Source organism: Mauremys mutica, chromosome 7 (genome assembly GCF_020497125.1).
Source record: "Mauremys mutica isolate MM-2020 ecotype Southern chromosome 7, ASM2049712v1, whole genome shotgun sequence".
NCBI classification, from domain to species: Eukaryota; Metazoa; Chordata; order Testudines; family Geoemydidae; genus Mauremys; species Mauremys mutica.
Genome location: NC_059078.1, coordinates 26,875,669 through 26,903,179, shown reverse-complemented (window position 1 = coordinate 26,903,179; position 27,511 = coordinate 26,875,669). Strand labels below are relative to the sequence as shown.

The 27,511-nt window shown below is 39.2% G+C and overlaps 1 protein-coding gene across 10 annotated transcripts in view; it reads left to right on the top strand.

Annotated features, from left to right (window-relative positions):
• The window catches only part of CACNA2D3 (calcium voltage-gated channel auxiliary subunit alpha2delta 3), a 752,236-nt gene that overhangs the window by 383,908 nt on the left and 340,817 nt on the right, over nt 1-27,511 (top strand). For all 10 annotated transcript variants that reach the window (XM_045024490.1, XM_045024489.1, XM_045024494.1 and 7 more), the window contains exons 10-11: nt 14,758-14,847; nt 25,262-25,375. In XM_045024490.1, coding sequence (XP_044880425.1) covers nt 14,758-14,847; nt 25,262-25,375 — 204 coding nt within the window. The remainder of the gene's footprint in view (nt 1-14,757; nt 14,848-25,261; nt 25,376-27,511) is intronic.

Below are 27,511 nucleotides of genomic sequence, written 5' to 3'. Positions count from 1 at the left end.
ATGATAGTATATTGTAGGTGAACTTATATATGAACATATATATAAGTTTACCTATGATATACTATCATTTGTATGCATATATGAAATAACTATAATAACCATAGACATCACCATGGTATCTGAATGTCAATATTGAAAATAACTCATAAACTATCTTTTTATTAAGTAATTTTTTTCTGATTCTTGCTGACTGCACCTTGCTAATTTAATGTGACTATATCACACATGGCACAAATAAGCAAGCTTAGCAGAAGCGGAAAGAAATAATTACTTCACATGTCTGAATAGGCTTTCATTGGATTTTTACAATAGTGGAGAAAATACCTATTTCAATAATTTAAGCATGAATTGTTTTCATAGGATCAATAACCCAAACTACATCTGTCTTCAAGATATTTGTTGTATTTTGCTCCCTGTATTGAATGTTCAAATGGAGTCTTTCTACTGTAGAGAAATCAGTTAAGTAAAGTTACTAAATGTTGTTCATTCTCTTGCTGAAAGCTTTCTTTTAATCTCAGAACATTAGAATGAATATGCCTATAAGAGGAACATGCCAACCATATTTATAGTATGCTTTATTCATAGTTAGCATAAAGGGGCAAATACTGGTTCCGTGGACAGCCTCAGCACATGAGGGAAAAATGTTCAGGGATTGGAGTGCAAGAATTTACTTCTAGGCCACCATTGCTACTGCAGTATTAGGGCTGCTGTAACCCGTGCAGCTAGTGTGTTGTCCCTCTATGGGTGTGTGTGTGTGTGTGTGTGTGTGAGAATGATCTGTGAAATCACAAAATCACATATGCACCGGCCATTTTCCTCTGTCTGTGGTGGCTTGCAAGGAATCTCCATCGCACTGCGTGCCATGGTGCCCAAGAGGTCGTAATGTCCTACACAGGCTTTCAGTGCCCTGCCCCTCATGGCAGAACTGGCCCAGTACTAATGTATGCAGGACCCTTCACTCCTGCAGATAGTGGCAGGGTTTAGCCCAAAGTACTTAAGTGATCCACCCTTCTCTTGCACTTGCATTTGTGCCTTTTGATTTACATTATGCTTTCTCTCTCAAATGGCACAAGAGATTATGGTCCTTTGACCTCCAAGACTCCAAGGCCTGATGATTTATATCAGTGTTAATAACATTGTTACAGATAAGCATGAGTTATGACTACTTTTCAGCTCAGAAATGAAACACCTAATTAAATGTATAAGAGTCAGAATTAAAGCTTATGGACCTGCTTCTGGTATATATATTTGTGGGTTTGGCCCTGAATTTCTTCTGTTCAATTTGGCGCTTGGTCCTGCTCCTATTTAAGGTACTGTAAAGTTTCTATGGACTTAAAGGGGAGTAGGACCACAAACCTAATATAAATTGCCAGATTTAAAAAAAAAATCTTAACCTGCTGTTAAGATTGAGTATATATACCAGTAATATAGGGTACACGTTTTTAGTGAGGTTGTCGTTATCCCTAAAACAAATATTACAAGCCAAGGGAATTCAGAGTTAGAGTTAAATCTAGAAGAAATCCAAACATGTTAAGGTACAGAAATGCAGTTAAGGCACTCAGATATGTACTTTAATGTTTATGGTTGCAGATGAGAGGAAACTGATTTTTAAAGAGTCATGTATTCTTTTCTTTTTTTCCACCCTCCTCCCTGTCAATTGGGACAATAAAAGGATGATCACACATTGCTAAATTTCTTAAGGGCCCATTTTAATATCAGTTTTAACTCAAATTAATTAAGATTTTCTTTTAAATGCTCAGAAAAATAATTCTACACTCAGTTTAAGTGCTGTAATTTTTGGCGTGGGAAGGATCCATAGTATTTGTCATACAGGACTAATCCCCACTTTAAGTGCAAAACTCATCTCAGACTTAACAATGGAGCCACAACCATTGTTTCCATAACATGCAGTGGGTAGTCTGGTTGTATCTTATCTTCATGTAAATTCTGTAGCATTTTGCTATTTTTTCACTTGCCAAAGTCTGAGTTCTGTTCAGTCCTGCCTCTCCCCTGATTATTGTCATTGTGGTTCCTGATTCCCAGGTGCATTCGTGATTAGGGAGAGCAGTCAGAACAAAGGGGGAAAACGGGCTGAGTTATCCTTCGACCCCATTGACTTCTCATCTCATTTACTTTGTTCTTAAATTCAAAGTTGTATTTGATTTATTAGTAATTAATTTATTAGTAATGTTTTCAGCATGATAACCGACATAGACTATGACAGAGACATAAATCATGCCTTTAAAATTCTCTTTATAAGTCAGAGTCTTTGGGTATATCTACACAGCAGATCTGTGAATGGGCTTGAATCCAGCTACTGAGAGTAGCAGGAGCAGAAAAACAGCAAAGTGCAGGTCTAGCAAGCTGAGTACATAATCGACGTCTGTTCTGGTCTGGTAGTACCTGCACTGTGCTGCCTTCCCTGCTATGAATACCTGCCCTCGCTGGAGTCAAGAGTTGGCTAGGGTAAATTACCTCATACACACCCCATAGTAAAGTAGGCAGTTTCCTGTTGAGCAACATTCCTCCATAAATGTTTTCTGCATATACTAGAGTGATGGGGGACATACATTTATTCAGTGTTTTGTATGTGCAGTGTGTTGTAGTCTGGATTTTTAAATTGTCTTAAACTATTAGCTAAATATTATTGAAAGTTGTTAAAGAATTTTTATTGTCAGGGAGTGAGCGGACAGGAGTGGGCAATGAGCAGAGATTCGACCTTCACGTTCCCAGTATTCTAACCCGGACTTTCCCTCTGACCCTTTGAATAAAGTGGGGAACCAGGAAAATCACAGTGTGTTCCTGGCCTGCTACAGGGGTAGAAAAGGAATATAGTCCAGACCTGGCTGTAAAAATCTGACTAAATAAAAGAAATACCTCTAACATTAAATCCCAAGGAAGAAACCTTGGTATGGCATATTTAGAAATTATATGGATTTTAATGAAATATTTTTGCAGAAATTAATTTGCACACAGCTATATGTCTGTCTATATTGACCTAACTGCACCTTTGATTTCTGTCTGTGTACTATACAGCTGATGAAAGCACTGTCGCTTTGAAAAACATGTTTGAATCAAATCAGAAATTTTATAAACTTACTTACTATTTCGGATAGGACAGTGAAATGTAAAATATGTGAAATGTTGTTTATGCACATGCCAGGTACTGTATTAAGGCACAAAGCAGGCATCTCAATCCGAGATGATCTACCAAAGTCTGACTGCACTAGTGTTGTAACTGGGTGGGTCCCAGGATACTAAAGAGGCAATTTTTTTTATTGGACCAGCATCTGTTGATAAGAGACAAGCTTTTGAGTTTACACAGAGCTCTTCTTCAGGTCTGGGAAAGATATTCAGTGTGTCACAGCTAAATGCAAGGGTGGAACAGGTAAGGAGTTAATTCATGTTGCAAGAGACCATTCAAAGTGAAGTGTCAGTTAACAGTTGTAGGACAAAGGGGTACAGTGGGTTACAGATTGTTGTAATGAGCCATAAATCCAGTGTCTTTATTAAATCCTTTATTTTTGATGTCTAGCAGAGTGTGACAAAGTTCCTCCTCTACCTTGGTGGGTCCTGCGCTTATTGGCAGATTTGCTCACCTCAGTGATCTTCCCCACAGTCTGGGTCATCTCCTCCTGTGTCTGATCAGGAGTTGGGAGGTTTGGGGGGAACCCAGGCCCACCCTCTACTCCAGGTTCCAGCCCAGGGCCCTGTGGATTGCAGCTGTCTATAGTGCCTCCTGGAACAGCTGCATGACAGCTACAACTCCCTGGGCTACTTCCCCATGGCCTCCTCCAAACACCTTCTTTATTCTCACCACAGGACTTTCCTCCTGGTGTCTGATAACGCTTGTACTCCTTAGTCGTCCAGCAGCTCACTCTCAGCTCCTTGTGCCTCTTGCTCCCAGCTCCTCACACGCACTTCCTCTCTTCTGGCTCCCCCCTCGCCAGGGCTGGCTCCAGGCCCCAGCACGCCAAGTGCGTGCTTCGGGCGGCATGCTGCGGGGGACACTCTGCCAGTCGCCGGGAGGGCAGCAGGTGGCTCCAGTCGACCTCCCGCAGGCGTGCCTGCGGATGCTCCACCGGAGCCGCGGGACCGGCGACCGCCAGAGCGCCCCCTGCGGCGTGCCGCCGTGCTTGGGACGGCAAAATTGCTAGAGCCACCCCTGCCCCTCGCCTGCCTGGAGTGAGCTCCTTTTTAAACCCAGGAGCCTTGATTAGCCTGCCTTGATTGGCTGCAGGTGTTCTAATCAGCCTGTCTGCCTTAATTGGTTCTAGCAGGTTCCTGATTACTCTAGTGCAGCCCCTGCTCTGGTCACTCAGGGAACAGAAAACTACTCATCCAGTGATCAGTATATTTGCCTTCTACCAGACTCCTGTACCCCACTGGTTTGGGTCTGTCACACAGAGTTACGGACTTAAGTTTCCAGGCTTGTCTTTTGAAGGTTTCATTTGAGGATGAGGACTGAGAGATCAGATTTGGAGTTGATCGCTTTGTGAAAAGTGTTTGCCTGTGGGTGATAAGATGTTTTTGTTTTTTTCTCAACTTTCTGTGTGAGTTCATTCAAGAGCATAGTGATTGTTTCATTGCACCCACATAGTTTATTGTTGGGGCCAGAGCCGTAACAAGGAATTTTTGTGCCCGAGGCAAGGGCCGGCTCCAGGCTCTTCTGCAGCAATTTGGCGGCGGGTCCCCGAGTCCCTCTCGGAGGGAAAGTTCTGCTGCCGAATTGCCGCCGCCGCTTCATTCATTCTTTGGCGGCAATTCGGCGGCGGGTCCTCCCCTCCGAGAGAGACTCGGGGTCCCGCCGCCAAAGAATGAATGAAACGGCGGCGGCAATTCGGCAGCAGGTCCTTCCCTCCGAGAGGGACTCGGGGACCCGCTGCCGATTGCCGCCAAAGAAGTGGCGGCGGTAGAGCTGCCGCTGATCACAGTAGAGCTGCGCCCCTCTGCTTTGCGTATCCGAGGCTAGTGCCTCACTCGCCTCGCCCTTGTTACGGCACTGGTTGGGGCACTCAGTGTGCTGTGTGAGATACACCACACGTGAAAGGCATGAGTAGGAGCCAGGGATCTTGAAAAGTTTGTTGTCTAGTATTCCTACTTTGATTTTTAAGTACTTTGAGGGTTCACAGTGTATGATTTAGTTTTGGAATGTTCACAACTTACGCGTGATACAGCAAAAACTGAGATGAAGTAACGTAATGTAATAGCTAGCTAGCTTAACCTACTTTTCTAAATTCTGTCTTTTAGTCATATTGAAGGTGTTTCCCTTAAACCTCTTGTGCTGAGCTGTATTCATTTTCAGAAGTTAAGTACAGATATTAAGAGAGAGGTATAATCATTGGATTCAGAATGTATACTTTCCATAATGTGCAAAATTGGATTTGTGTCTAATTTATCACCAGGGTCAAACCTGTAATTATTGCTACAGGTGACATAAAAACAGGTTGAAATGAGTCTTTGTACCTAAATGTGGTGTAGTAATATCAAATATATTTAAAATTTGCATAGTACCAAGATAATTTATAATTTGGCTTTGGCATTAAACAGCTGCTACCTTGAAATATATCAATTTGCCATATACAAATGAAAAAGAAGTGGGAAATAGTTCAGACACTATTCTGTCACCGTCTGCACTTTCTCCACAAAATTACAAACATGTGGGATTGCATATTTTAATACCAGTTTTCTTGGGCCAAGAGGTTTTTTCTTCTTTGAGAAATTCCATATTGCAATTTACCTACCCCATAGGAATGAGATGACAATCTGATTTAATGTAACTCCAGATTTAAAGTTACAATATCACAATATACATTCTTCCTTTATAGGCACTATATATGGATTGAAGAGATTTCCCTATAAATGTTTCCAGATGACATGAAATTTATAGAGCATCTGATAGATGCACAGATAGGAGCAAAATGCCAGCTAGTGTAGTTGCAGAAGCTCCACTGCAAAACTCAGCTGTGAATCCACTATTTTCACCTGTGGACTCAGTGGGCAGGGCAGTGTCCACTGATTCATATGTTCTGATGTGAAACAATGGTCTTGTGAACCATCACAAAAAACCTTTAAGGTTTGGGTACCCTTACTCATGCTGAGTAGTAGCTTACTTTTTATGTAGTCCCATTGAAATCAGTGTAAATAAAGGTATCACAGTCTAGCCCGTAGTAAATGATAGAATAAAAAAGGTCCTGTTCTTCCCTGTTGCACATAACCTCAAATAAAGGGAATCAAACATATGACCGATAGTGAGAGCTGATTGGAATTTTTTAACATAATGTTTTTTATAAGCCCAGAAAAAAACAACCGTTTTAAAATAGAGTTTCTAGATGTGTCTGGTATTTTGCCCAGTGCTTGAGATGAAACTATCAATGAGCTAAGGGTCAAAATGGTCTCAATCTGTTGAATTTTACCCAAGGTAGTTCATGGCACTCACAAAATCTTTGGGGGACCCAAACTGAGAATGGTATTTAAGAAAATGTACATTTTTACACTGCATGTGCCAATACAGAAAAATGGCTAAAGGGTTACCATTCCTCCCATTTTATATGCTTTACACGCGACTCTTGTAGAGGCTCTGAAATCTGAACAGTTAATCAAATTGCTTTGAAATTTAGTATGGTTGGTGATGATGCTGGGTAGCATTAGTGATGCAAGTTTGGAGTCATTTGCCTCTAGGTACAGGAGCCCCAAACCAGTTTTCTCCAGTTGCCTTGTATTGTTAAACTAATAAGTACTAATGACTGGATGAATCATTGGTCTGTCGATTTCTGTGAATTCACCCTTCAATTAATGTATCTGGATAAATTACCATAATCTCCACCCAAGACAAAAGAAGTTTAGGACAAAGTGGTTTGAGGTTGTTACAATTTGTGAGTTACGGGTGGCCATTTTTTGGGGTGTGGGAGAATGTAATCAAATCTTGGGGGGGAATAGATAGGGAGGTGCTTCCTGAGAGGGGAAGGGCACTAGGGGGTGGAGGAGTGGGGGAATAGGGTTGTGGGGGATTGAGGCCTCAGCAAGGGGAGGGAGGTTATGGAAGGGGGATAAATGGGGATGGATAGTAGGGGAGGTGAGAGAGGTTGGGGGATCAGGTGAAGAGACATGGCGCACACACCCACCCACCCAGTTCTGCCAATGCACCCAACCTGCCTGCATTCCACAGCTCTGCCAGGGCACTCCAATACCCTATACCCATCCATCCTGCAGCCCCAGCTCTGCCATGAACCCCAACACCTTTGCACTCCACAGCTCCGCCAGAATATTCCATCCTCACTATGCCCCCAGGTTTGCCAGTGAATCCCAGCCTTCTAGCACCCCGACCACCCTGCAGCTTTAGCCCTGCCAGTGCACCCCAACCTCCTACTCCCTTGCTTTGCCAGTGCATCCCAACCCCTGTGCACCCCAAATCTTTGGCGGTGCACCCCAATCTCTGTGCACTCCACAACTCTGCCAGTGCACTCCAGCCACCTTGCACTCTAACCTTTCTGCACCCATAGCTCTGTCATTACACCCCAATGTTGCCTCCCAGCCTCCTGCACCCCAGCTCTGCCAATTCAACCTAAATCCCTTGCACCCCAATCCCCTGCAGCCCCAGGTGTGTCAGTACACCCCAACCCTGTAATACTTCCCAACCCTGCTAGTGCACCACAACTACCCTATACCCCAGCCTTCCTGCACCACAGCATTATTCCCCTGTAACATAGTTATCCTTTGTTCCAGGCACTAGGTGTGATTCGGGTTATTTGGTGGTGGTGATGGGGGGAATTAAGGAAAATAGAAATGTTTGTATACCAAGGAGTGAAGACTTCAAGGGCATTCCCTGCTTGTGGTGGGGAGCCCTAGGTATGGTAGTGTGGAGGGCCCAGGTTGGAGGGGGGACATGTTGAATGGATCTGGGGCATGGCTAGGGAGATGTACAAAAGCAGACCTGGTGGGAGGCAGCTGGTGTGTGTATGTGTGTGTGGGGCGGGGGGACTCTGGCTCACTATAGTAATTGCGGGAGATACGCACACCTGCCTAAATAACTCCTAACTCCTACCAACAACATACATTTTCCTGTTAAAAAAAACCCCCAAAAAACAACCACCTAGGGAATTCAATGACAAAAAGACTAAATTAATGCAGAGTTAAGGTTTTTGGTGGCATGTCTTCTCCTTGCAGAGCATTGAGCTTAGCAAAACTCACGTCCGAAAACCAGGAAATGCACCGTTACAGTTGCCTATGCAAACTTAACCCTGCCATCTTTCAGCAGTGCCCCAATAAGCCCCCCAGCAGACATACCTTTACTCTATCCTCCCTACAGCTGTTGAAATGTACAAGCTCTTCGCCTCCTTTTAGGACCCATTCACTCTCACCCACAGGCGTCCATCTAATGCTATTAAAGGACAAAACAGATCAAAAAGTGCTTGATCACTGAATCTTCGAGAAAGGTGATTAAATAAAAATATTTATTTAATTTAATTATTTTAAATGATTAAAACATAGTAAATCAAAATTGAAAGGGTGAGAAGAAAAGTGACAGAAAGCTGACTTGATAGCTCATTTTGCCAAGAGATCCTTACCCTGCAACCCCTAGACAACAAAATCTAAGTAGACTCTTTCAACCAAATATAGGCTGGGGTCTGTAGAATCAGTGACTGAGCTCCCAGTGGGCTAGAAAAAGATGGTTTATAAATCAGATTCACACAGAAACTTTTTCAGTAACTTCCCAAAGGAGAGACTCAAAATTCAGGCATGAGAAATAATCTGAAAAGGCTTCCCATGCTCTGCCCAATTGGATCCTCCTGTTTAATCTGTTGCTGACTCATTCAGCAATAGTGATTATTAGTTTTCTGTAGGACCATGTGTACTGGGGCCCTAGTGTAGGATATTGAGACAATTGGAAAAGCTTTCTGTAAGTAACCCCCTACTGGGATAATCCAAACCTGTTATTGGGGGTACCATAATTTTAATCAGAAATGTGACTTTTCCTGGATCAGCATAGGGGAACCCCCTTATTGTATTAGCCTTCTGAAAACAATAGTTGCAGTGTGCCCTATACTGCCCATTATTCTTTAGACACATGCTTTGTACTTAGACATGAGACAAGAACATTTCCTCTGATTTTAAGATGAGCAAATTATTTTCTTGATTTCTTTCTGACATGGAGGCTGGTATGAAGCCAAGAGATCCACTGGCCACAGCTTGATTAACCTGTATAAAATCTTGTTTGCCAACCATATATCATTGCTGGGTCTGCTGGTTGGAATTTTTTCATCAAAATAAGATTTTTGACATCCGAGAGTATTTTTTTTTAAACAGAGTCAGATCTGTGCAGAGGTTCAGGAAGGCCTCTGTACCACTGAAGCCCTCCTTGAGTGGTGCACAGTTCTTGTCCTGCCCCTCTGTCCAGTGCTGAATTTCACTATTAAATTTTTCTGAAATTCCTCTTTTCACCCTCCATTTTTCCAACTAGCTCCAAATTGAGACATGGATAGATCCTCAGCTGAATGCATCCACATCCACTTATTGTAATGAAGTCACAACTTCCCTTGTATGTATTATTCACCTATAATTTTGTAATCAGACATCAAGGCCTGATTGTCATAATTGTGTGACTAATTTGCATTCAGAATTACCAAGGTTATGCATGCAAATTAGATATCTGAGTCTGCTAGTAGACATTGCACATAGTGGTAATTGCACATGGAAATTAGGTTTATAATTACACACAAATGTTTGTGTACACAGTTGTACATCTGCACAGATATCCCATTCAGCATCTAACACTCTCATATTACTGTGCAAGAGCTCCAATCCTATGATGATAGGTACTAAAAAACATCCTGAGGTAGATGGACAGATAGGTGAGAGAGAAATTTTCACTGGTTTCTAATGCTACTTACTAGCAAAAGAACATCATACATAAAAATAAGAAGATGCAAAGGCCTTTTTAATGCAAGGGAACCCAAGATTCTATTTTGGGCTCTCTCTGACTTTGAATAAGTCATTTAAAGGGAGACTATAAACTTGCAATCACGCTTCTAATTTAAAATGTGGTGTTTGCTGATATTATAAAATATTTTGCAACCTTTTTTGAGAAGCTGTAACATCTTGTAATTTGCAGCAACTCTCTGAAATTTGGAAGAGAGCCCGTTTTCAGTCCACAGATGTCTCCTCCCTTCCCCTCCCCAATCACACCCCTCCTTAGACCCAGCACATGCCCCCAGTAGCCAGTTTTTCACTCTGAGGGGAGTGTATGAGCAAGAAGTGCCTCACCTCTGGTGTGAGGAGGAAGAGAGAGAGCCTGGATTGGTCCTCCCTGATTTCTCTCCCTTGCACGTACCACATGGCACCAGTGGCCCAGTTTTTCCTCTACAGTAGTGGCCTATTTCTGCTGACACCTAATGTAGTTTAGTCCTGTAGCTCAAGTGGTAGACATCTATACTGTAGACTAGGAAATTACATGAAAAATTTACGGTAAATTTCTTTTATGGTAAAAGAAAATGATTTAGGTTACAAAGTCAAGCAATTGCAAGTTAGGGAATGCTAGATTTACAGTTGCCAGTGCAACCTTAATTCTGCTCCCTTGTGCACATGCATTATAATAAAGCCTAGTTGCATGGTCATATACTGTTTTTTCAAGTTGGTGTCTTTAAACACATGGACCCTCAACTGTAAAATCAGTTCAGTGTCCTACTTATGTGACTTGCAGGGAGCTGTCAAGCTTGCTTTTTTGGAATGCACTGAAATTGGTTGAAAAATATGATATAGGTACAAAGTATTGTTTACATGTGCAGCACTACTGCTGTTGTATGTGTGTCTATATATATATATATAGACATACACACTTCCTGATGTGGCTACTGATTGGTGTTTATATAATGTACAAAAACACAAGCAGAGGTATGCTAAGTTGAAATGCTGGCATTCTCACATCCAAAATTAGATGCTTTTTTGAAAATGTAATGCCTGTAGTATTCTAATGAAAGGAGTTGCAAAACCATGACTTACAATATGCTTTGGTCTAGCGCATAGCTACAGATGACTGGAAATCTGAAAAAGGAGAAACTGAATGTCTGGAGATTTGTTTTTTCCCCTTAAAAACAATAATCATCATGGGCCAGATTCACTGAACAATACCTTATGCCATCAGTAATCCCACTGAAGTCATTTGGACTGCTAATGGAATATAGAATCACTCATTGTCATTATGGGTATTGGAATCTGGCTTTTTATAAAGTACAATAGGCACAATAATACATCTTGTTTGTTTTAAAACAAACCCACCCTCAACTACACGTAGACTAACAACTTGAGAAATCTATTATTTGTTCCACCATTGAAAAGACTTTTAACTTCCTTTAGCATAACTCCAGTTAGTGCAGTGTATCCATGAAACCCAGTATGGTAAAGATGTGCACTGCACATTAAAGAAACAATCATTTAAATGTGATTGACTAAATTTTCTAGTGGGTGGATAAAAATTGTGTTGAAGTGCTATTGACATTCTCAAACAACGAAGAACAGATTGAAAACCAATGAAAGAGAATACAAAGCATAGTTTTTAAAAAAACAACAACCCTTAATTAATTCAGTCCTTTTGTAGAATCACCTACTAGCATCTGCTCACTATGAGGCCGGAGGCAGAAAACATGGATTCATTAAAATTCGTAGTGCATAAAATCCATTGTCAACATTTTACCGTTTTGTATAGCAAACAAATGTCAACATTATATTTTTACATATTTCAACAACATATTTTTCAGCACATCTATATCTAACTATGAGGAGAGAAAATATGTGTTCATCTGATAGATCTATAAATTGATTTCTAGATTAAAAATTATTCACAATTACCAGTAAATTGTATAATCTGTTTCTTTATACTGTATGTTCATATGTGATAGTGTACATACGTTGTCAAAAAGTTTTCACAGTATCCATGAAATAGTCTGAAACGTTCTGAGCTTTTGTAAACTATTGTGAAGTCTTTTATAGCGCAGTTTTTCGTTAGTTTAATTAGTGTTTGTGGAACAGTAATCTGCTTCCAAGGGCAAAAATTCAATTGGGATACTTAATTGCTTATTTTAATCCAGTTGATTTATTAAAAGATAAAAGGTCAGAACCTTGACCCTCCTGTAGAAAGTTGGTATTGCCAGCTACCTCATCACCACTTCTGCCAGGTCTGTGAGAGAGGGGGCATGGCTGCTACAGCTAGTTGAAATTTTCTTGTCAAAATAATTGTTTTGATAAAAGATGGATTTATCACCAAATCAAAAATATTCACAGATATTAATTTAGGTTTAATTTTTCCATTTTTCAAGACAATCCGAAAAGCAATTTTTTAATTTTCTTTTTAGTAATCCTTTTCATGACATTAGACTGGATGTGATATCCATTGAATCTAATTGGAATCTTGACTTCACTGTGCTTTGGATCAGGGCTATAGACAGTACCCAGGAGGGTATTCTGAATTATTCTAGGAACAAAGAATCAGCCCCAGAATTGAGGGAGCACTATCTTTGTGTTCCAACCTATCCCAGTACACTCAATACACACAGGTTGTGGTTGAAAAGCTGGCAATATAGTTTGCTGTCAATATAAGCTTAAATTTCCAAGGATTTTAAAATTTGTATTTGGTTACAGTATAAAAAAGTTCAGTGCTTTTATTGAATATTTGAGTCTTTTATTCACATCATTTTAGTATTACTTTAAAAATTTCAGTGCAATACAAATGTATTAAAGGTCAATGGCACTTTAACTCTTTATTTTAGAAACAGAATTACTTCTTTGTTTCATTTGGCTTTGTATAGGAAGTGTTTTGAAAATGTTCAATTACAAATGTTGCTTGGCCATATAGAAATGAAGGTGTTCCCCTTCTGGATCAGATATCCATTTATTTAGTTCTTGCTCTAGTTAATCTAGTTCTTTATCTAGTTCTTTTTCTAATTGTAGAAATGCCATAAAACCAAATGTACTGTAAAGGTTTTTCCCAAGACATGGCTTCCTTCTCTAGTCTTCCTCCACTCCCGAACTCTTGATTTTCTTGGTTCAAATTATTAATTTATATCTATGTAGCTAGTAGGAAAGAATTTCATTAAAATTATCATTATTATTACTATACACATATGTTTTGGTGTTAGTTTAAATTAACTATCTGGTTCTGGAGGCAAAAGCACCATTCCACTATCTAGGCCGTACTGGGTTTTATGCTGTCACTGCTTATTTAGAGAAACAAGGCTTTGCCTTTTGGCTATTCAAAATATTGAGCTGTGTGAACCACATTTAGAAAGTCACTATGAACATTAAACTACACTAATTGTTTTGGAAAACCAGCCTATTCTGGTGGCAAAAACATATGCCTCAAAATTGCCTGGAGCTGAGATGTAAATTTTTTACCTCTAATTTACTAGAGTTTAACAAAATAGAAAGTATTCTGGATTCCAATAAACTATAATATACTTTTATTTTACAAAAAAAAAATTGCATTATAGAGAATTGTTTGAGAGTGACTTGTACTAGGTGATACTACATACAACTTCTTTTTATAGCAGCATGGTTTATGACACTATTTGTCAGTTTGTATGTCAATCTTTCCAGTATAAACCTAGAAGACTTAATTTCCTGATATGAAAACATTGTTTTTAGAGTGAATTAGTTGTTTGGTTATAAAAATCAGATCATTCCATGTCTGGTAATTTACAGTCTCTCAAAAATTGCCAACAGTTTTTAATGCCCAGTATGTCTGGAGCATATTCTGACATTATTATACACTTGTGGTGTTCTTCTATTGCCGAATGTAATATTCATGAAAGGGGACAGAATTTTAACAGTCCCAGAAAGTGATTGGTTTATATACTTTTATGTTTTAAATTCTGGAGACTTTCTTTTAAAACAAATGAAATGGAAAGAAAGCTAAAATTCTCCTTCTTGGAGCCCAGAATCTGGCTCTGTTAACATGGGGCCTTTGTGAGCCCGCACAAGCCACCTTCAACTCATAAGCATCCTTTCCTAATTCTCTTTTCCCTCTCTTATTCTCTCTGTTACTTGCTAATTTAAATCTGTGCCAGGTTTGGTGGACTGAAAATAGCTTGAGAACTGGACAATTTTCCCGCTTCTTTTATAATGTAGCTTTTTACTAAAATCCTATCCAGACATCAACTTACACAAATCAGATTAATAACACAAATTTCTAACTTGTGCGTTAATCTTGGACTTCTAATTTCTCTTGTGTCATAACGCTCCTGTTTGCATTTGACTAACAGATCTGAGAATATCAAATAACAAAACATGTCTATCCGCCTCCTCATATATATCCAATCCACTATACCCTTTACTCCCTTCCTAAAATTATTGCTAATATTTGTTCTTATTGAGGATAGACGGATCCTATTAGATGTGGATTTTTTTTCTTGCTTTCATTATTTTTGTTGGAACATATACCGGGAATATGTTGAAGCTCCCTCTGCCTAAACAGGCTGGGAATTGGGTGTTATAAATCATTGAGAACTGTCTTAGTGTTGACAGCTGGCTGTCCAGCGATTCAGGATTATGATTTGGATATGTATGAGAAAAATAACTGAATAGGTAAGTAACAAAATTGTTCCCTTTATCCCAGATTTACTTTAATCTTTATTTTATCATTAATGTTATATAGGTATATTAAAATATCCATACATCATCAGTCAATGACCTCTATAAAATATATTAACATGTATATTGAATTTGTTAGAATAGTGCCTTTACAAGCTGTTTTTTTTCATGTTTCAGCACTTCAGGGAACACCTCAACAAACTTTTTGCAAAAGGAATTGGAATGCTGGATATAGCTTTAAATGAAGCTTTCAACATTCTCAATGATGTAAGTTTGCACCTTTCTTTAACCATTTGCATTGATGCTCCTCCCCCCCTTAAGTTAATTGCTGAAAATAAACTTTCATTCTGTCATCTGGTACCACTGAAAACAGTCTAGATCCATCCTCTTTGGAACCCCCTTTCAGGTAGTTGAAAGCAGCTATCAAATCCCCCCTCATTCTTCTCTTCTGCAGACTAAACAATCCCAGTTCCCTCAGCCTCTCCTCATAAGTCATGTGCTCCAGCCCCCTAATCATTTTTGTTGCCATCCGCTGGACTCTCTCCAATTTATCCACATCCTTCCTGTAGTGTGGGGCCCAAAACTGGACACAGTACTCCAGATGAGGCCTCACCAGTGCTGAATAGAGGGGAATGATCACATCCCTCGATCTGCTGGCAATGCCCCTACTTATACAGCCCAAAATGCCATTAGCCTTCTTGGCAACAAGGGCACACTGTTGACTCACAGCTTCTCGTCACTGTAACCCCTAGGTCCTTTTCTGCAGAACTGCTGCCTAGCCATTCGGTCCCCAGTCTGTAATAGTGAATGGGATTCTTCCGTCCTAAGTGCAGGACTCTGCACTTGTCCTTGTTGAACCTCATCAGGTTTCTTTTGGCCCAATCCTCTAATTTGTCTAGGTCCCTCTGTATCCTGTCCCTACCCTCCAGCGTATCTACCACTCCTCCCAGTTTAGTGTCATCTGCAAACTTGCTGAGAGTGCAGTCCACGCCATCCTGCAGATCATTAATGAGTTAATGTCATTGTATTAGTCTCTATATTTGACAAACATTTTAGGAACATACACAGTTATAAATGAGCAAATGATTGTCACTGCTTTTACTTTTAGCACAAAGATGAATATGTTTTAGACAGCTTTGTACAAAAGTAACTATCTGAAGAGTTTTTATAACTTAACTTTTCTGTCTTCCCATATTCATATTCATAGAGAGAGAAATGCAAAATTCTCTTGATTTCTGTCTAGACATAGACCATTTGGAAACAGTTCAGAGGTATAATAATATTTCTATTATTTATCGGCCAAAACATGAGGTCAGCTTTTGATTTCTGATAACATTCCTGTGAATAATGTCTATGTACAGGAACACAGTCATTTCAGTCTGAACATCATAATGGAGACAACCCAGTACAGCTCAATTAGTTTTCCTTTACCACCGCTGCCATAAAAAATCATGTTGCGTTCTTTGAAAGAATCTCTCTTACAGAATAGAAAGGAATATTTTAATTAAAATCAGGCCCATTATCTTTGCCCGAGATGTTTTCCCCCACAAGGTAAATATCAGAATGAGTGATTATTGCATTGTGCTTTCATGTAATATAGTTCACAAAGATCCTTTCTTAGTAATTCCTGGCAAATCTGAAATACATTATCATGCTTTATTTTCCAACAGAGAACAACTCTAGCCTTATTTTGATTCAACTGACTGTGTGCTTCTCTGAGAATTTCTTGTAGAAAGAACAAGCAAATAAAAAGAAAGGCAGAGGGGAAATGAGTGAGAATGAAAGAGGAATGGGTGTCTGCCGAATTTTTATTTTTAATTGCACCAGTTATAACCTTGACAGCTATTTTAGGTTTAAAGCCATTGGTTGCAACTTTTATTGAAATAAACATAGATTTAAGGCTTGTGTATGGGGAACCCTGTGATCATGATTACCTCATAGTGTAAGTGCAAGTGCCAGGCCAACGCATGGGATTGCAACTTCCTTCAGTGCAACAGTCAGGCCAAAGCTTCTCCTAGGGGAATGGGCTCATCTCTTTCTGCAACTAATTATAAGCAATTACCTCTTTCATCAAGATGCCCATATGGATGAGCACTTGAAAAATTGTAAATTACCTTATCACAAAACTAGAGTAAGGCCTATCAAGCAAGGCGTGAGTACCCAATGCAATCACGCAAAGCAAAACCAGCATAAACTGAACTCGGAGGGGGTAAAGGAAAGGTGACTGTATGCCACCTTTATTGTCCGAAGTCCTGGGGCTGGCAAGGAGCTGATTGACAGGGAAGGCTGCTCTAAGGTGAAATACCAGCATCGAGGGATCACTGGGACCTAGTACCACAGCCCACTTATCCTTTTACCCAGGAACAGTTCTAATGCCCAGGGCTAGTTTCTTAACAATAAGGTTATTTCAAAATGATACTACATGAAACCCCACTCTGAAACTTCTCCTAGAGGCTAGTTTATTCCTAGTGAGTCTTCCGCAAGGAACCATCTGTCCCAGCCTGAGTTCTTTTTGTCTGAGGTCTACTCCCACCTTCCTTCTATCTGAGTGGAGTTAATTACATAAGTGAGTCAGTAACATTTTCCCTACATGAGCAACATTTGCTAAGAAAGCAAATGTGAATACTCATGGTTATGAATTCAAAATTCAGTTTATGAGAATATTTTCAAATTTGAATATTCCTTATAGTGAATGATTTTAAGAAGTTTAATTCAGTAGATTATCGAAAGAGCCTGTAAGAGATGAGTTGATCATGGTTTATAAATACTTCATAGGGAGCAGTAGAGGGCCCTTTAATCTAGCAGACAAAGGTATATCCAATGGTGGGAAGCTGAAGCAAATATATTCCACTGCCCGCATGTCCATCTAATCAATATGGGACTAATTCTCTGATACAGAACATGCCAAACATGGCTATAGGAGAAGCTACATGAAGTAATGAGCAACTCTAGCCTGTTTGTAGAGTTTATTAAAAGCCCCAATGTGGATACAGAATATAATATCAGAAACCTGATGTGCCACAGTAAATATCAGCTATCCTATGCAAAAACACATCCTAGATTAGCCCTCCAAATCCATACACATCGGAAAAAATATTGATGCCAGTGATCAAGAAAACCTGAGCTCCTACGTGTTTGTATTCAAATGTGTAAGGCACTTAGATAATACGGCACTGAGTGCTGTATAAAGCCTACTTAAAAACCTAGTTACATAAATAGATAGCAGAGAGAATTAAGCGAAATCATGTCCCACTGAGCTGTAACCATGGTGAGTGAGAGTCATTGGGAAGGCAATGATGGAACATACTACATGTACTTTCAGACCTGACCAGCATAGAGTACTGTTTTCCTCCATTTATAATATAAAAATCCAGGTAATAGCTTCATATATTTTTGCTTTACAAATGTATAACATGATTTAGTTGGGGTTGGTCCTGCTTTGAGCAGGTTGGACTAGATGACCTCCTGAGGTCTCTTCCAACCCTAATCTATGATTCTATGTACATAGAAGTATGTCTGCTGTATACATATACACACATATACTCTCTTACAAGTGTGCTTTTAAACAGCTTTGTCCAGAAGGATGCTACTTAATCTCCCTTAGAAGGGGACTTTAAACTATTTTCCACTTCATCTACAGTATGTGATCTTTAAGCGATAGAAATCTGTTCTTGTACATTACAGGTTAGTTGGGGGTGTCTCACTCATACAAAAGCTATTTATCACACAAATCGGCTATTGAGATTCTGGCTGGGTTTTTAGGATGGTTCAGAGGTTACAGTAATTAAACTCAGCTCATTTTGTCTCGCAATTACCTGCATTTCAGTTTCAGTATTTGCTTAGTTTGTTAATGCTAATGTCTTTGAAGTTGAAGTTGTTGATACTAATGTATTTGAAAAGCACATTTAAATCCACTCCCAAGTTCTTTCCAACCATTGATTTATGCAGTATTCATTAGTTGCTGCAAGAATACCAATGTGCTTGGTACAGTAGTTAGCACCTACTATATCATGTGACAACTGCAATTATCTCTTTTGGTGATGAATGCAATCTTTGCAGTGATTACCTTTTTAAAAAAAAATCATAGCCAATTAAATAAAATTCTGTGACATTTCAAAGACTTAATCACAACCAAATGCTCTAAATGTCAGGATGCATTGAAATTTTCACTGCTAACTGATGAATCACTGAGTTAATTGTAGTTCATCATAAGGCCCTTGTCATTGTTATTATTATGGAAAACACTTTAATCACTCTTGCTATTCAATAAAAATAAAGTTCTAGACAAATATGAGGAGCTATTACTCATCAAAGCATTTGAATTTAATCACATTCTTCAAAATATTCAAACAGTAGAGTACCATGTAGAATAATGTGGATGTACACAAAGAATAGTAATGTTTTAAAATAAATGTATGAAGACAGCCCACCTCCATGTGAAGAATCCTCCTTTTGCCAAAGTAACTTTCTGGATATGGGAAAACATTAGATCTAAGGACATCATAATGAAAGGAATGCCACCTTTCTCACTCATAGACTGAATGGGGTTGGAAAAGTAGCACAAGTCAGAGACTTAAAATTGCAATAACAGAAGGTCTGAACCACAAGATGAGCCACAGTAATTTTGGAAGAACTATGATTTAATTTCAGTGCCTCAGGGATCTTGGTCACGATCCAAAACCTGCTGAAGTAAATAGAAAGATTTCCAAACAGGGACAATCCATTTTCTCAGTGTCTCCGGCTCTATTACTTCATCAATAGATCTACTTACAAACAAGTCGTCTGTAAACATCTGATGGGAAAAGAAATTCCATCGCTAAGACACAAGTAGGCTAACCTCAAGATTAGACAAAGCCTTCAGAAGCTTCCTGCTGGAGACCCAATGTATCCTTTCTTTGAGTGTAGGCAAAAGAGATTCATTTAGAGATTCATTTGGGGAAAATGCAATTTAAAAAAAAGAATTATATCTGTGTTTATATCTGTGTTGGAACAAATTGATAAATTAAACAGCAATAAGTCATCAGGACCATATGGTATTCACCTATGAGTTCTGAAGGAACTCAAATGTGAAATTGCAGAACTACTATAGTCTGTAACCTATCATTTAAATCAGCTTCTGTACCAGATCACTGGAGGATAGCTAATGTGACGCCATTTTTTAAAAAGGGCTCCAGAGTTGATCCCGGTAATTATAGGCAGGGGCAGCTCTAGGGATTTTACCGCCCCAAGCACGGCAGGCTGCCTCCGGCGGTTTGCCTGTGGAGGGTCCGCTGGTCCCGCGGCTTCAGCAGAAGCCGCAGGACCAGCGGACCGTCCACCAAAGCCGCGGGACCAGCGGACCCTCCGCAGGCAAGCCGCTGAGGGCAGCCAGCAGAGCACCCCCCGTGGCTTGCCGCCCCAAGCATGCTGCCCCGATTATAGGCCCGTAAGCCTGACTTCAGTACTGGTTGAAACTATAATAAAAAGCAATATTGGCAGACATATAGATGAGCATAATTTGTTGAGGAAGAGTCAACATGGTTTTACTAAAGGGGAAATCATGCATCACCAATCTACTAGAATTGTTTGAGTGGGTCAACAAGCATGTGGACCAAGGGGATCCAGTGGAAATAGTGTACTTAGATTTTCAGAAAGCCTTTGACAAGTCCTTCACCAAAGGCTCTTACGCAAAGTAAGCTGCCACGGGATAAGAGGGAAGGTCCTCTCATGAATTGGTAACTGGTTACAAGATAGGAAATAAAGGGTAAGTATAAATGGTCAGTTCTCAGAATGGAGAGAAGTAAATAGTGGTGTCCCCCAGGGGTCTCTTCTGGGACCAGTACTATTCAACATATTCATAAATGATCTGGAAAAAGGGGTAAACAGTGAGGTGGCAAAATTTACTGATGATACAAAATTACTAAAGATAGTTAAGACCCAGGCAGACTGCCATGAGCTACAAAAGGATCTCTCAAAACAGGATGACTGGGCAGCAAAATGGCAGATGAAATTTAATGTTGATAAATGCAAAGTAATGCACATTGGAAAGCATAATCCCAACTATACATATAAAATGATGGGGTCTGAATTAGCTGTTACCACTCAAGAAAGAGATCTTGGAGTCATTGTGGATAGTTCTCTGAAAACATCAACTCAATGTGCAGCGGCAGTCAAAAAAGCGAATGGAATGCTGGGAATAATTAAGAAAGAGATAGATAATAGGACAGAAAATATTATGTTGCCTCTATATAAATCCATGGTACGCCCACATCTTGAATACTGTGTGCAGATGTGGTTGCCCCATCTCAATATATATATATATTGGAATTGGAAAAGTTTCAGCACAGGGCAACAAAAATGGTTAGGGGTATGGAACAGCTTCCATATGAGAAGAGATTAATGAGACTGGGACTTTTCAGTTTGGAAAAGAGATGGCTAAGGGGAGATATGATTGAGGTCTATAAAATCATGACTGGTGTAGAGAAAGTAGATAAGGAAGTGTTGTTTACTACTTCTCATAACACAAAAACAAGGGGTCACCAAATGAAATTAATAGGCAGCAGGTTTAAAACAAGCAAAAGTAAGTATTTCTTCACACACTGCACCATCAACTTGTGGAACTCCTTGCCAGAGGATGTTGTGAAAGCCAGACCATAACAGGGTTCAAAAAAGAACTAGATAAATTCATGGAGGCTAGGTCCATCAATGTCTATTAGCCAGGATGGGCAGTAATGGTGTCCCTAGCCTGTTTGCCAGAAGCTGGGAATGAGCGACAGGGGTGGATCACTTGATGATTACCTGTTCTGTTCATTCCCTCTGGGGCACTTGGCACTGGCCACTGCCAGAAGACAGGATACTGGGCTAGATGGACCTTTGGTCTGACCCAGTAGTCCCATTCTTATGTTCTTATATTCAAAATCACTTTGGAATATTGACTAAAGTGTCTGTGAGACCAGTTCATTCAGAGATTGTGTAATGCGTTTGATACTAACTCTGTGCTGTGCTAGAGACAACGGCAAGAATGACTGCTTCTTTATCCTGTGCTGGGAATACGTACGTAGTTTTGGGTGACTGTACAATACTAAATTTATAACATCATGAAGCTTTAGTAGGGAGTGACACTCATGACTGCCTTCCAGTAACTGTGTGCCCAGATCTCACCCATGGCCTGCTATCATGATATATGTGTTCCCTTGTTGAGGTGTCTGGCCCTCAAGATGTGCTCCCTTGTGTTTGAACATCAGCAAATGTATTTATTGTTGTTGTTATCCCTCAGTATTAGATCGTCAGGATGTTTGGGTTTTTAAACAAATAGCCTTCACAGCATGCGTGATCTTTAAGCATAAAAAGGAGAACGCTACTGTCTAAAATGTACCCCCTGAGTCACCAGTAAATCCTAACCATGAAGCGACTCCATAGGTTTGTGTAGTCAGGAGTTCTTTTGAACCCTCTGTAGAATTTCTGCATTTTAGATGTTCCAATGCTCTCGTTCTCCTTTGACTTTCCTTAAAATTCTTGCAGTGCCTACTAACATTGTCTTCTGGATGTCACTGTCCATGATGTCGTGTGCTCCCAGCATGTTCTTGAGCTGCTCATTCACACCCTTAGGGAGCGAAGTGCTCCAATAATCACTGGGATTGTCTATGTTCTAATTTTCCATAATCATTCCACTTTATGGCAGAGTTCTTCATACTTCACTATCCTTTATGGGTTTTTTTTGCTGCTGCTATCTCAATATCAATTAACATGATCTTGTCTGTCTTCTTTTCTGTAACAACTATGTCCAGCCTGTTTGCCTGCAGCATTCAGTCTGTGAAACTTGCCAGTTCCCATAAAATTTTAGCCTCTTCATTCTCTCGAGTTCTTGCAAATCAGTGGTTGTAATTCCACATGGTTCATTTAAATGAGAACTTGCCACAGAGGCTCCAGTGCGGACACTTATCAACCTTGTTGTGTCTGTTCATATATTCTCTCCCAGCCAGGCTCCTGCAGGGGCTTAGCACATGCTCCACCATCTCTTCCTTTTTGGAACACATTCTGCAGTTTGGGGAGTTCTGTTGGTCAATTTTGTTTCAGTCATAATTAAGCCTTGATGACTGCTCTTGTGCTCTCATAGTGAGGCTTTCTGATTCTCTTTAGAGATATCCTTCTACAAGCCATGAGTTTGTTAATCCTCTATCACTAAGGGGTACGATCCTTCACCACCACTATCCCTTCATTGGTTTCTATATAAATCTTTTGAGTCTTTCTTTCACGATTTGCTTTCTCTTTTCTTCTATGCTTTCTGGGCTGGGATGCACACTTGGCCATTGCTTGTTACTGCAACCAGATGATCTATTACTCCGTCATGTAGTTGGATGTACATCCTGTCCATGTCTTGTCCTCTTCAGCCTGAGGTGGTCTTTGCGCCTTTTGTGTGAACTGTTCAGCTTTTTGGTCAGGAAGCAGCATCCATTTCATGCTAATACTATCCAGAATTGCCATAAGAACTTTCCACATAGTTGGTAAACTTGTGATTGGGATCATGGTGGCCTCCTTCCTTTTTTTTAATTTAATTTAATTTATTTTTTTAATATATGGATGATTCTCCCTGTCATCCTCTTGGACTCCATTCTCAAACATTTATTAAGTGTTCAAGGAAACACAAGGAGAGTTGTTAGGCATTTCAGGCAGACTCCATGCACCCTATCTGAATTAGAACCATGATTTTTCATTCTTCTCAGTACCTCATCTATTTCTGTCGTTGACATTCCTATGTATTCCTCTGTTGTGTGGCTTTTAAATTTTTCTCTCACTTTTTTAATACAACAAATCAGACAGCAGATTGTATGTCCTCAGACCAGATTTCCTTCCATGAGCACTAATATTCTTCCACATTATTTATTGGCTCTCTGTTTTTTCCTATTCTGCTTTTAATGTCGATCTGATTAAAGAATCTCTTAGGTTATCTTGTGAAGAGTCTGTTCTCTTGATACTGACAGCTTTGTGCTGAATATATTCCACACCTGTGACTCAGTGATCAGTTTCTATTTGCATTGTTCCTTCACAACTCTCACATCTTTCATTCAGCTCATATTTCATCTCCAGAGCCAATCACTTCTGTTTTCTTGTCAAATTATATATTAAAATTCATTCAGTAGGCTGATATCCTGATGTAAAAGCTTAATCTTTTGGTTTAACCTTTGTTTTCATGCAGGTTCTTGAATATAGGGATTTTTCCAGTGGTTCAAATCCTCAACTGCCTTGATGTGAAATTGTTGAGCTGCTACTGTTGCTGTCGCATAAATTATATCATTTAACTAATTAACATGTTTTGGTCTTACAGCTTCCTTGAGATCTTCATCCAGTGCTTGTATTCTATCCTACAGTCTTTGCTGGTCTTCATACTTGGTAGCATTGGCCAGTGCTCAATGTCTTCTATATGTTCAATCAACAAATCATTCATATTTCCAGTACTTTCTTCAGGTGTTGTTTCACTCATAATTGTCCTCTATATTTCTTCCATTTGTGGCTGATGTATATCCTGTATCATTGCATCTACCAATATATTTGCATGTGGTTCATCATCACTAATTTCCCTTTTTGGGCTTTCAGTTCCATTTGCATAAATGGAATAAAGGAAAGGAATATTCCATTTCCTCCTTGGAATAAAGCTTTTGGTTGTCCGTCAAGTCTATGCATGGTCATTTCTTTCTCCATATTGTTGTTTCTCTCCAGTGTTGGAGCATTCATTTCCTCCAGCCTCTCTCTTCTGGTTTTGCAAAATTCAGGATCAGATCACTTCTAGATTTGCACTGAGTCCATTTCACCTTTTTGTTGACACTGATCTCCTGTTTTCTTGGTGGTGGACTCCCCCCTAAGTGTGTACTGGATTCAGACTCAAGATATGAATTCTATTCCTGGCTCAGGCACTGACTTCCTGTGTGACCTTGGGGAAATTACTTAATTTATCTGAGTTTGTGCTACATTTTCTCAGCTGTAAAATTGGCATGATATTGCTTCTTAACACACACCAATTGATACATTGGTTAATATTTGTGAGGCACTTAGATACTATGATATTGTTCTTTGGTATTTGTGTAATAGAAGAGGAAACAGTTGTTATGAGGTATTCACTAGGAGTTGAATGACAGCCTGATAAATTTGAAGATATGCATATATAAATACTAACATTTCCCCCAAATAAAAACTTTATGGGAAAGATTCCTTAAGGAACCCAATCTTCCCTTGAGTTGCTTATTTCTACTGTGATATATCTATATCTATATATATATAGAGAGAGAGAGATAAAAGGTATATCTTATAGATAAGGTATGTCATAAAATGATTGCAAGGCTAAAAAACAAAGCAAACAAAAAAACCATCCCTCTAATATTCCACAGTCCTCAATGGGAGGATTTGGCTTTTCATTTAGTGGGTTGTTTTTTGTGGAGATAGGGAAAATGCTAGGGATGCTGTATTTATGAATGTGTATCTTCTAATTGATCAGACTGTTTATACCAGTCTGGATACACAATAATAAATGATACCTCTTTTATTATACAAACACCAAAGTGTAGTACAATAGATGAATACATATATAATAAAAGATTACAAAAATTATGTGAAGGTTTCTTTAACTTACTTCACTGGGCGCAGTAGAGCTTCTCTATAGGATCTACTCATTTAAATCTGTTACTTAAATGACTGTTTCCTTTCACAGTTCAATCACACAGGACAAGGGAGTATTTGCAGTCAAGCCATAATGCTGATCACTGATGGTGCTGTCGACACGTATGATACAATATTTGCAAAGTATAATTGGCCAGACAGGAAGGTAAGTACAGTACAGACACTGTTTGATGGAAAACCTGAATGTTCTTTATCCATGATAAATGTATGTCTAATGAAGTTTCCTGAACGTCTTTGTAATAATTTACTTAGATAGATGGGATGTTTCTCTAAAAGATACTTATATGATATTGTCTAGGGATGGAGGTGGCCTTTCACTGTATTAATGACCTTCTCAGGATAACAATATAGTAAGAAAATCATTACCTCTAGGATATGTTTTTAGGATTATATAATGTTTCCTCAAAGAAAAATAATTAAAAATGGAAATGGTATCGTCATTTTCTCCTGAAATGTTTATAAAGAATGCAGTGATGGCATGCTGCTTTTAGAAGCCAGAGACGATTGTATTGTGTGTTGTGGCTCATGTTAGGCAAGTGACAAACTATATGGGTAGAATAGGAGACATGTCACTTAATTATATTTTTGTGTATGGCAGAGTGGGGGACAGAGTTAGCAATTGACAGTAGATCTAGTTAAAATATCTATTTTGCTCTATACACCGTGATGAGGAAATTTGGCCAAACAAACATAACTAGCCTGTCAATTAATATGCTCTTGGTACTGGGCCCTCTTGCAGTTCCTAGTTGAAAAAGACTCTTGTATACATTGCATTTCAATGTTAAGTAGTTTTCTTTTCTCTTGCCGTTCGTTTTTGAGCCTTGCTGTCCGATAGAACAACCATGTTTTAAGGAGGTTTTAGTATGTCAATTTCGCTGTTGTGTTATGTACCATGTGTTGTGTGAGCACAGTCACATATTAGCTCTGAGTACTGTTGATTAATATGAAATGAAACCTGGGGTTTCAGCAATATATGGAATAGTACCTAACATAGCTGAATATGCTTTGACGTGTGATTTTTAGTCACGTTTCTTTCGCTAATTAAATTTCATTTATTTTCTATACTAATTTTCCTTTTTACATGAACTAAACCTCATTTATTAACAATTGGGGAGTGAGAGAAAATGGAAGATGATGAGGCTTTCTTACTGTTTCTGTTCTATGCATAGTCTTGGAAATGTTATGCTGATTACTGTCATTTCATGTAGGGAAAAATGACATACATCTTTGCCATTTCCCACTGGTTAAGAGCTTTTGATTCAGAGAATATCCATTAGTGACTAAAAGCATCTGAAGTCCTATTCCCCATTTTCAGAAACCTTGCTCACCCCGTTTGTAAACCCCCTCCCCCCAAGAAAAAAGTTAATCTTTTGTGGCTTTTGTGCCTTTGCAAGTACCCTTTGAGAGGCATGACATCTGTTCAAGAATGCAGACATGAGATTTCATTTGCATATTGTAGAGAGAGCAGTAATCTTCTTGAGAAGAGGAGCTAGTCCTTTCTCAGTGGAAATAATGAAAAAGATAATATTTGTTAATTGCTTGGGACTAATTTTTAGCCCTAGTCACCTTGCTGCTTCATATGGCAATGTCCTTACCTGTGACTAGACTAAAGGAATGCACTGTGTTAAAGAAATCTCCTTGGATGTCAACATTTGCATGTGTACTCCTCATAATTGGATGGGTCGCATCTCAATTGCCAACTAAGTTGAAATGTAACAGAAATGTTTTATATATCTAACAACATGCTTCAAGAAACACCTTCATGCTACATCTAGGAGAAATTATTTCCACTTCAGACATAGACATACTTGACCTTTGATTTTGTATTTCCCTAATTTTCTGAGGTGCATGTTGATCAGGCAAATTGTTTAATGTATTATGTCTAGTTATATAAGAACAAGGTTTTTTTTTTCCATCTGACCTCTGTTTTTATTGTTAAAGCATGGAAAAGAATTAATAGTGAATAACTTATTCAATGGCAAGACTTTCAACTATTTTTCTGTTCACAAATTAACCACAAGGAAATCATGATTTTTCTTGAATGTATCTGTCAGTTGAAATTATTATCCAAATAATTCTGGGACCAATACAATATTTGTACAGTAACTTGTTTGCCAGAAGTTTGAGTATTAAAAGTGTTAGCTGTTTTTTATTAGATTTATCGTAGGGTATGTTTTATTCCCTAACTGGCTCAGTGTTACTCTTAGAATTGGGCTTCTGTGGCAAATAATCTTGCTTATGAATTTTAAATTCACTTTCCACGTATTCTCTCTAACATTTG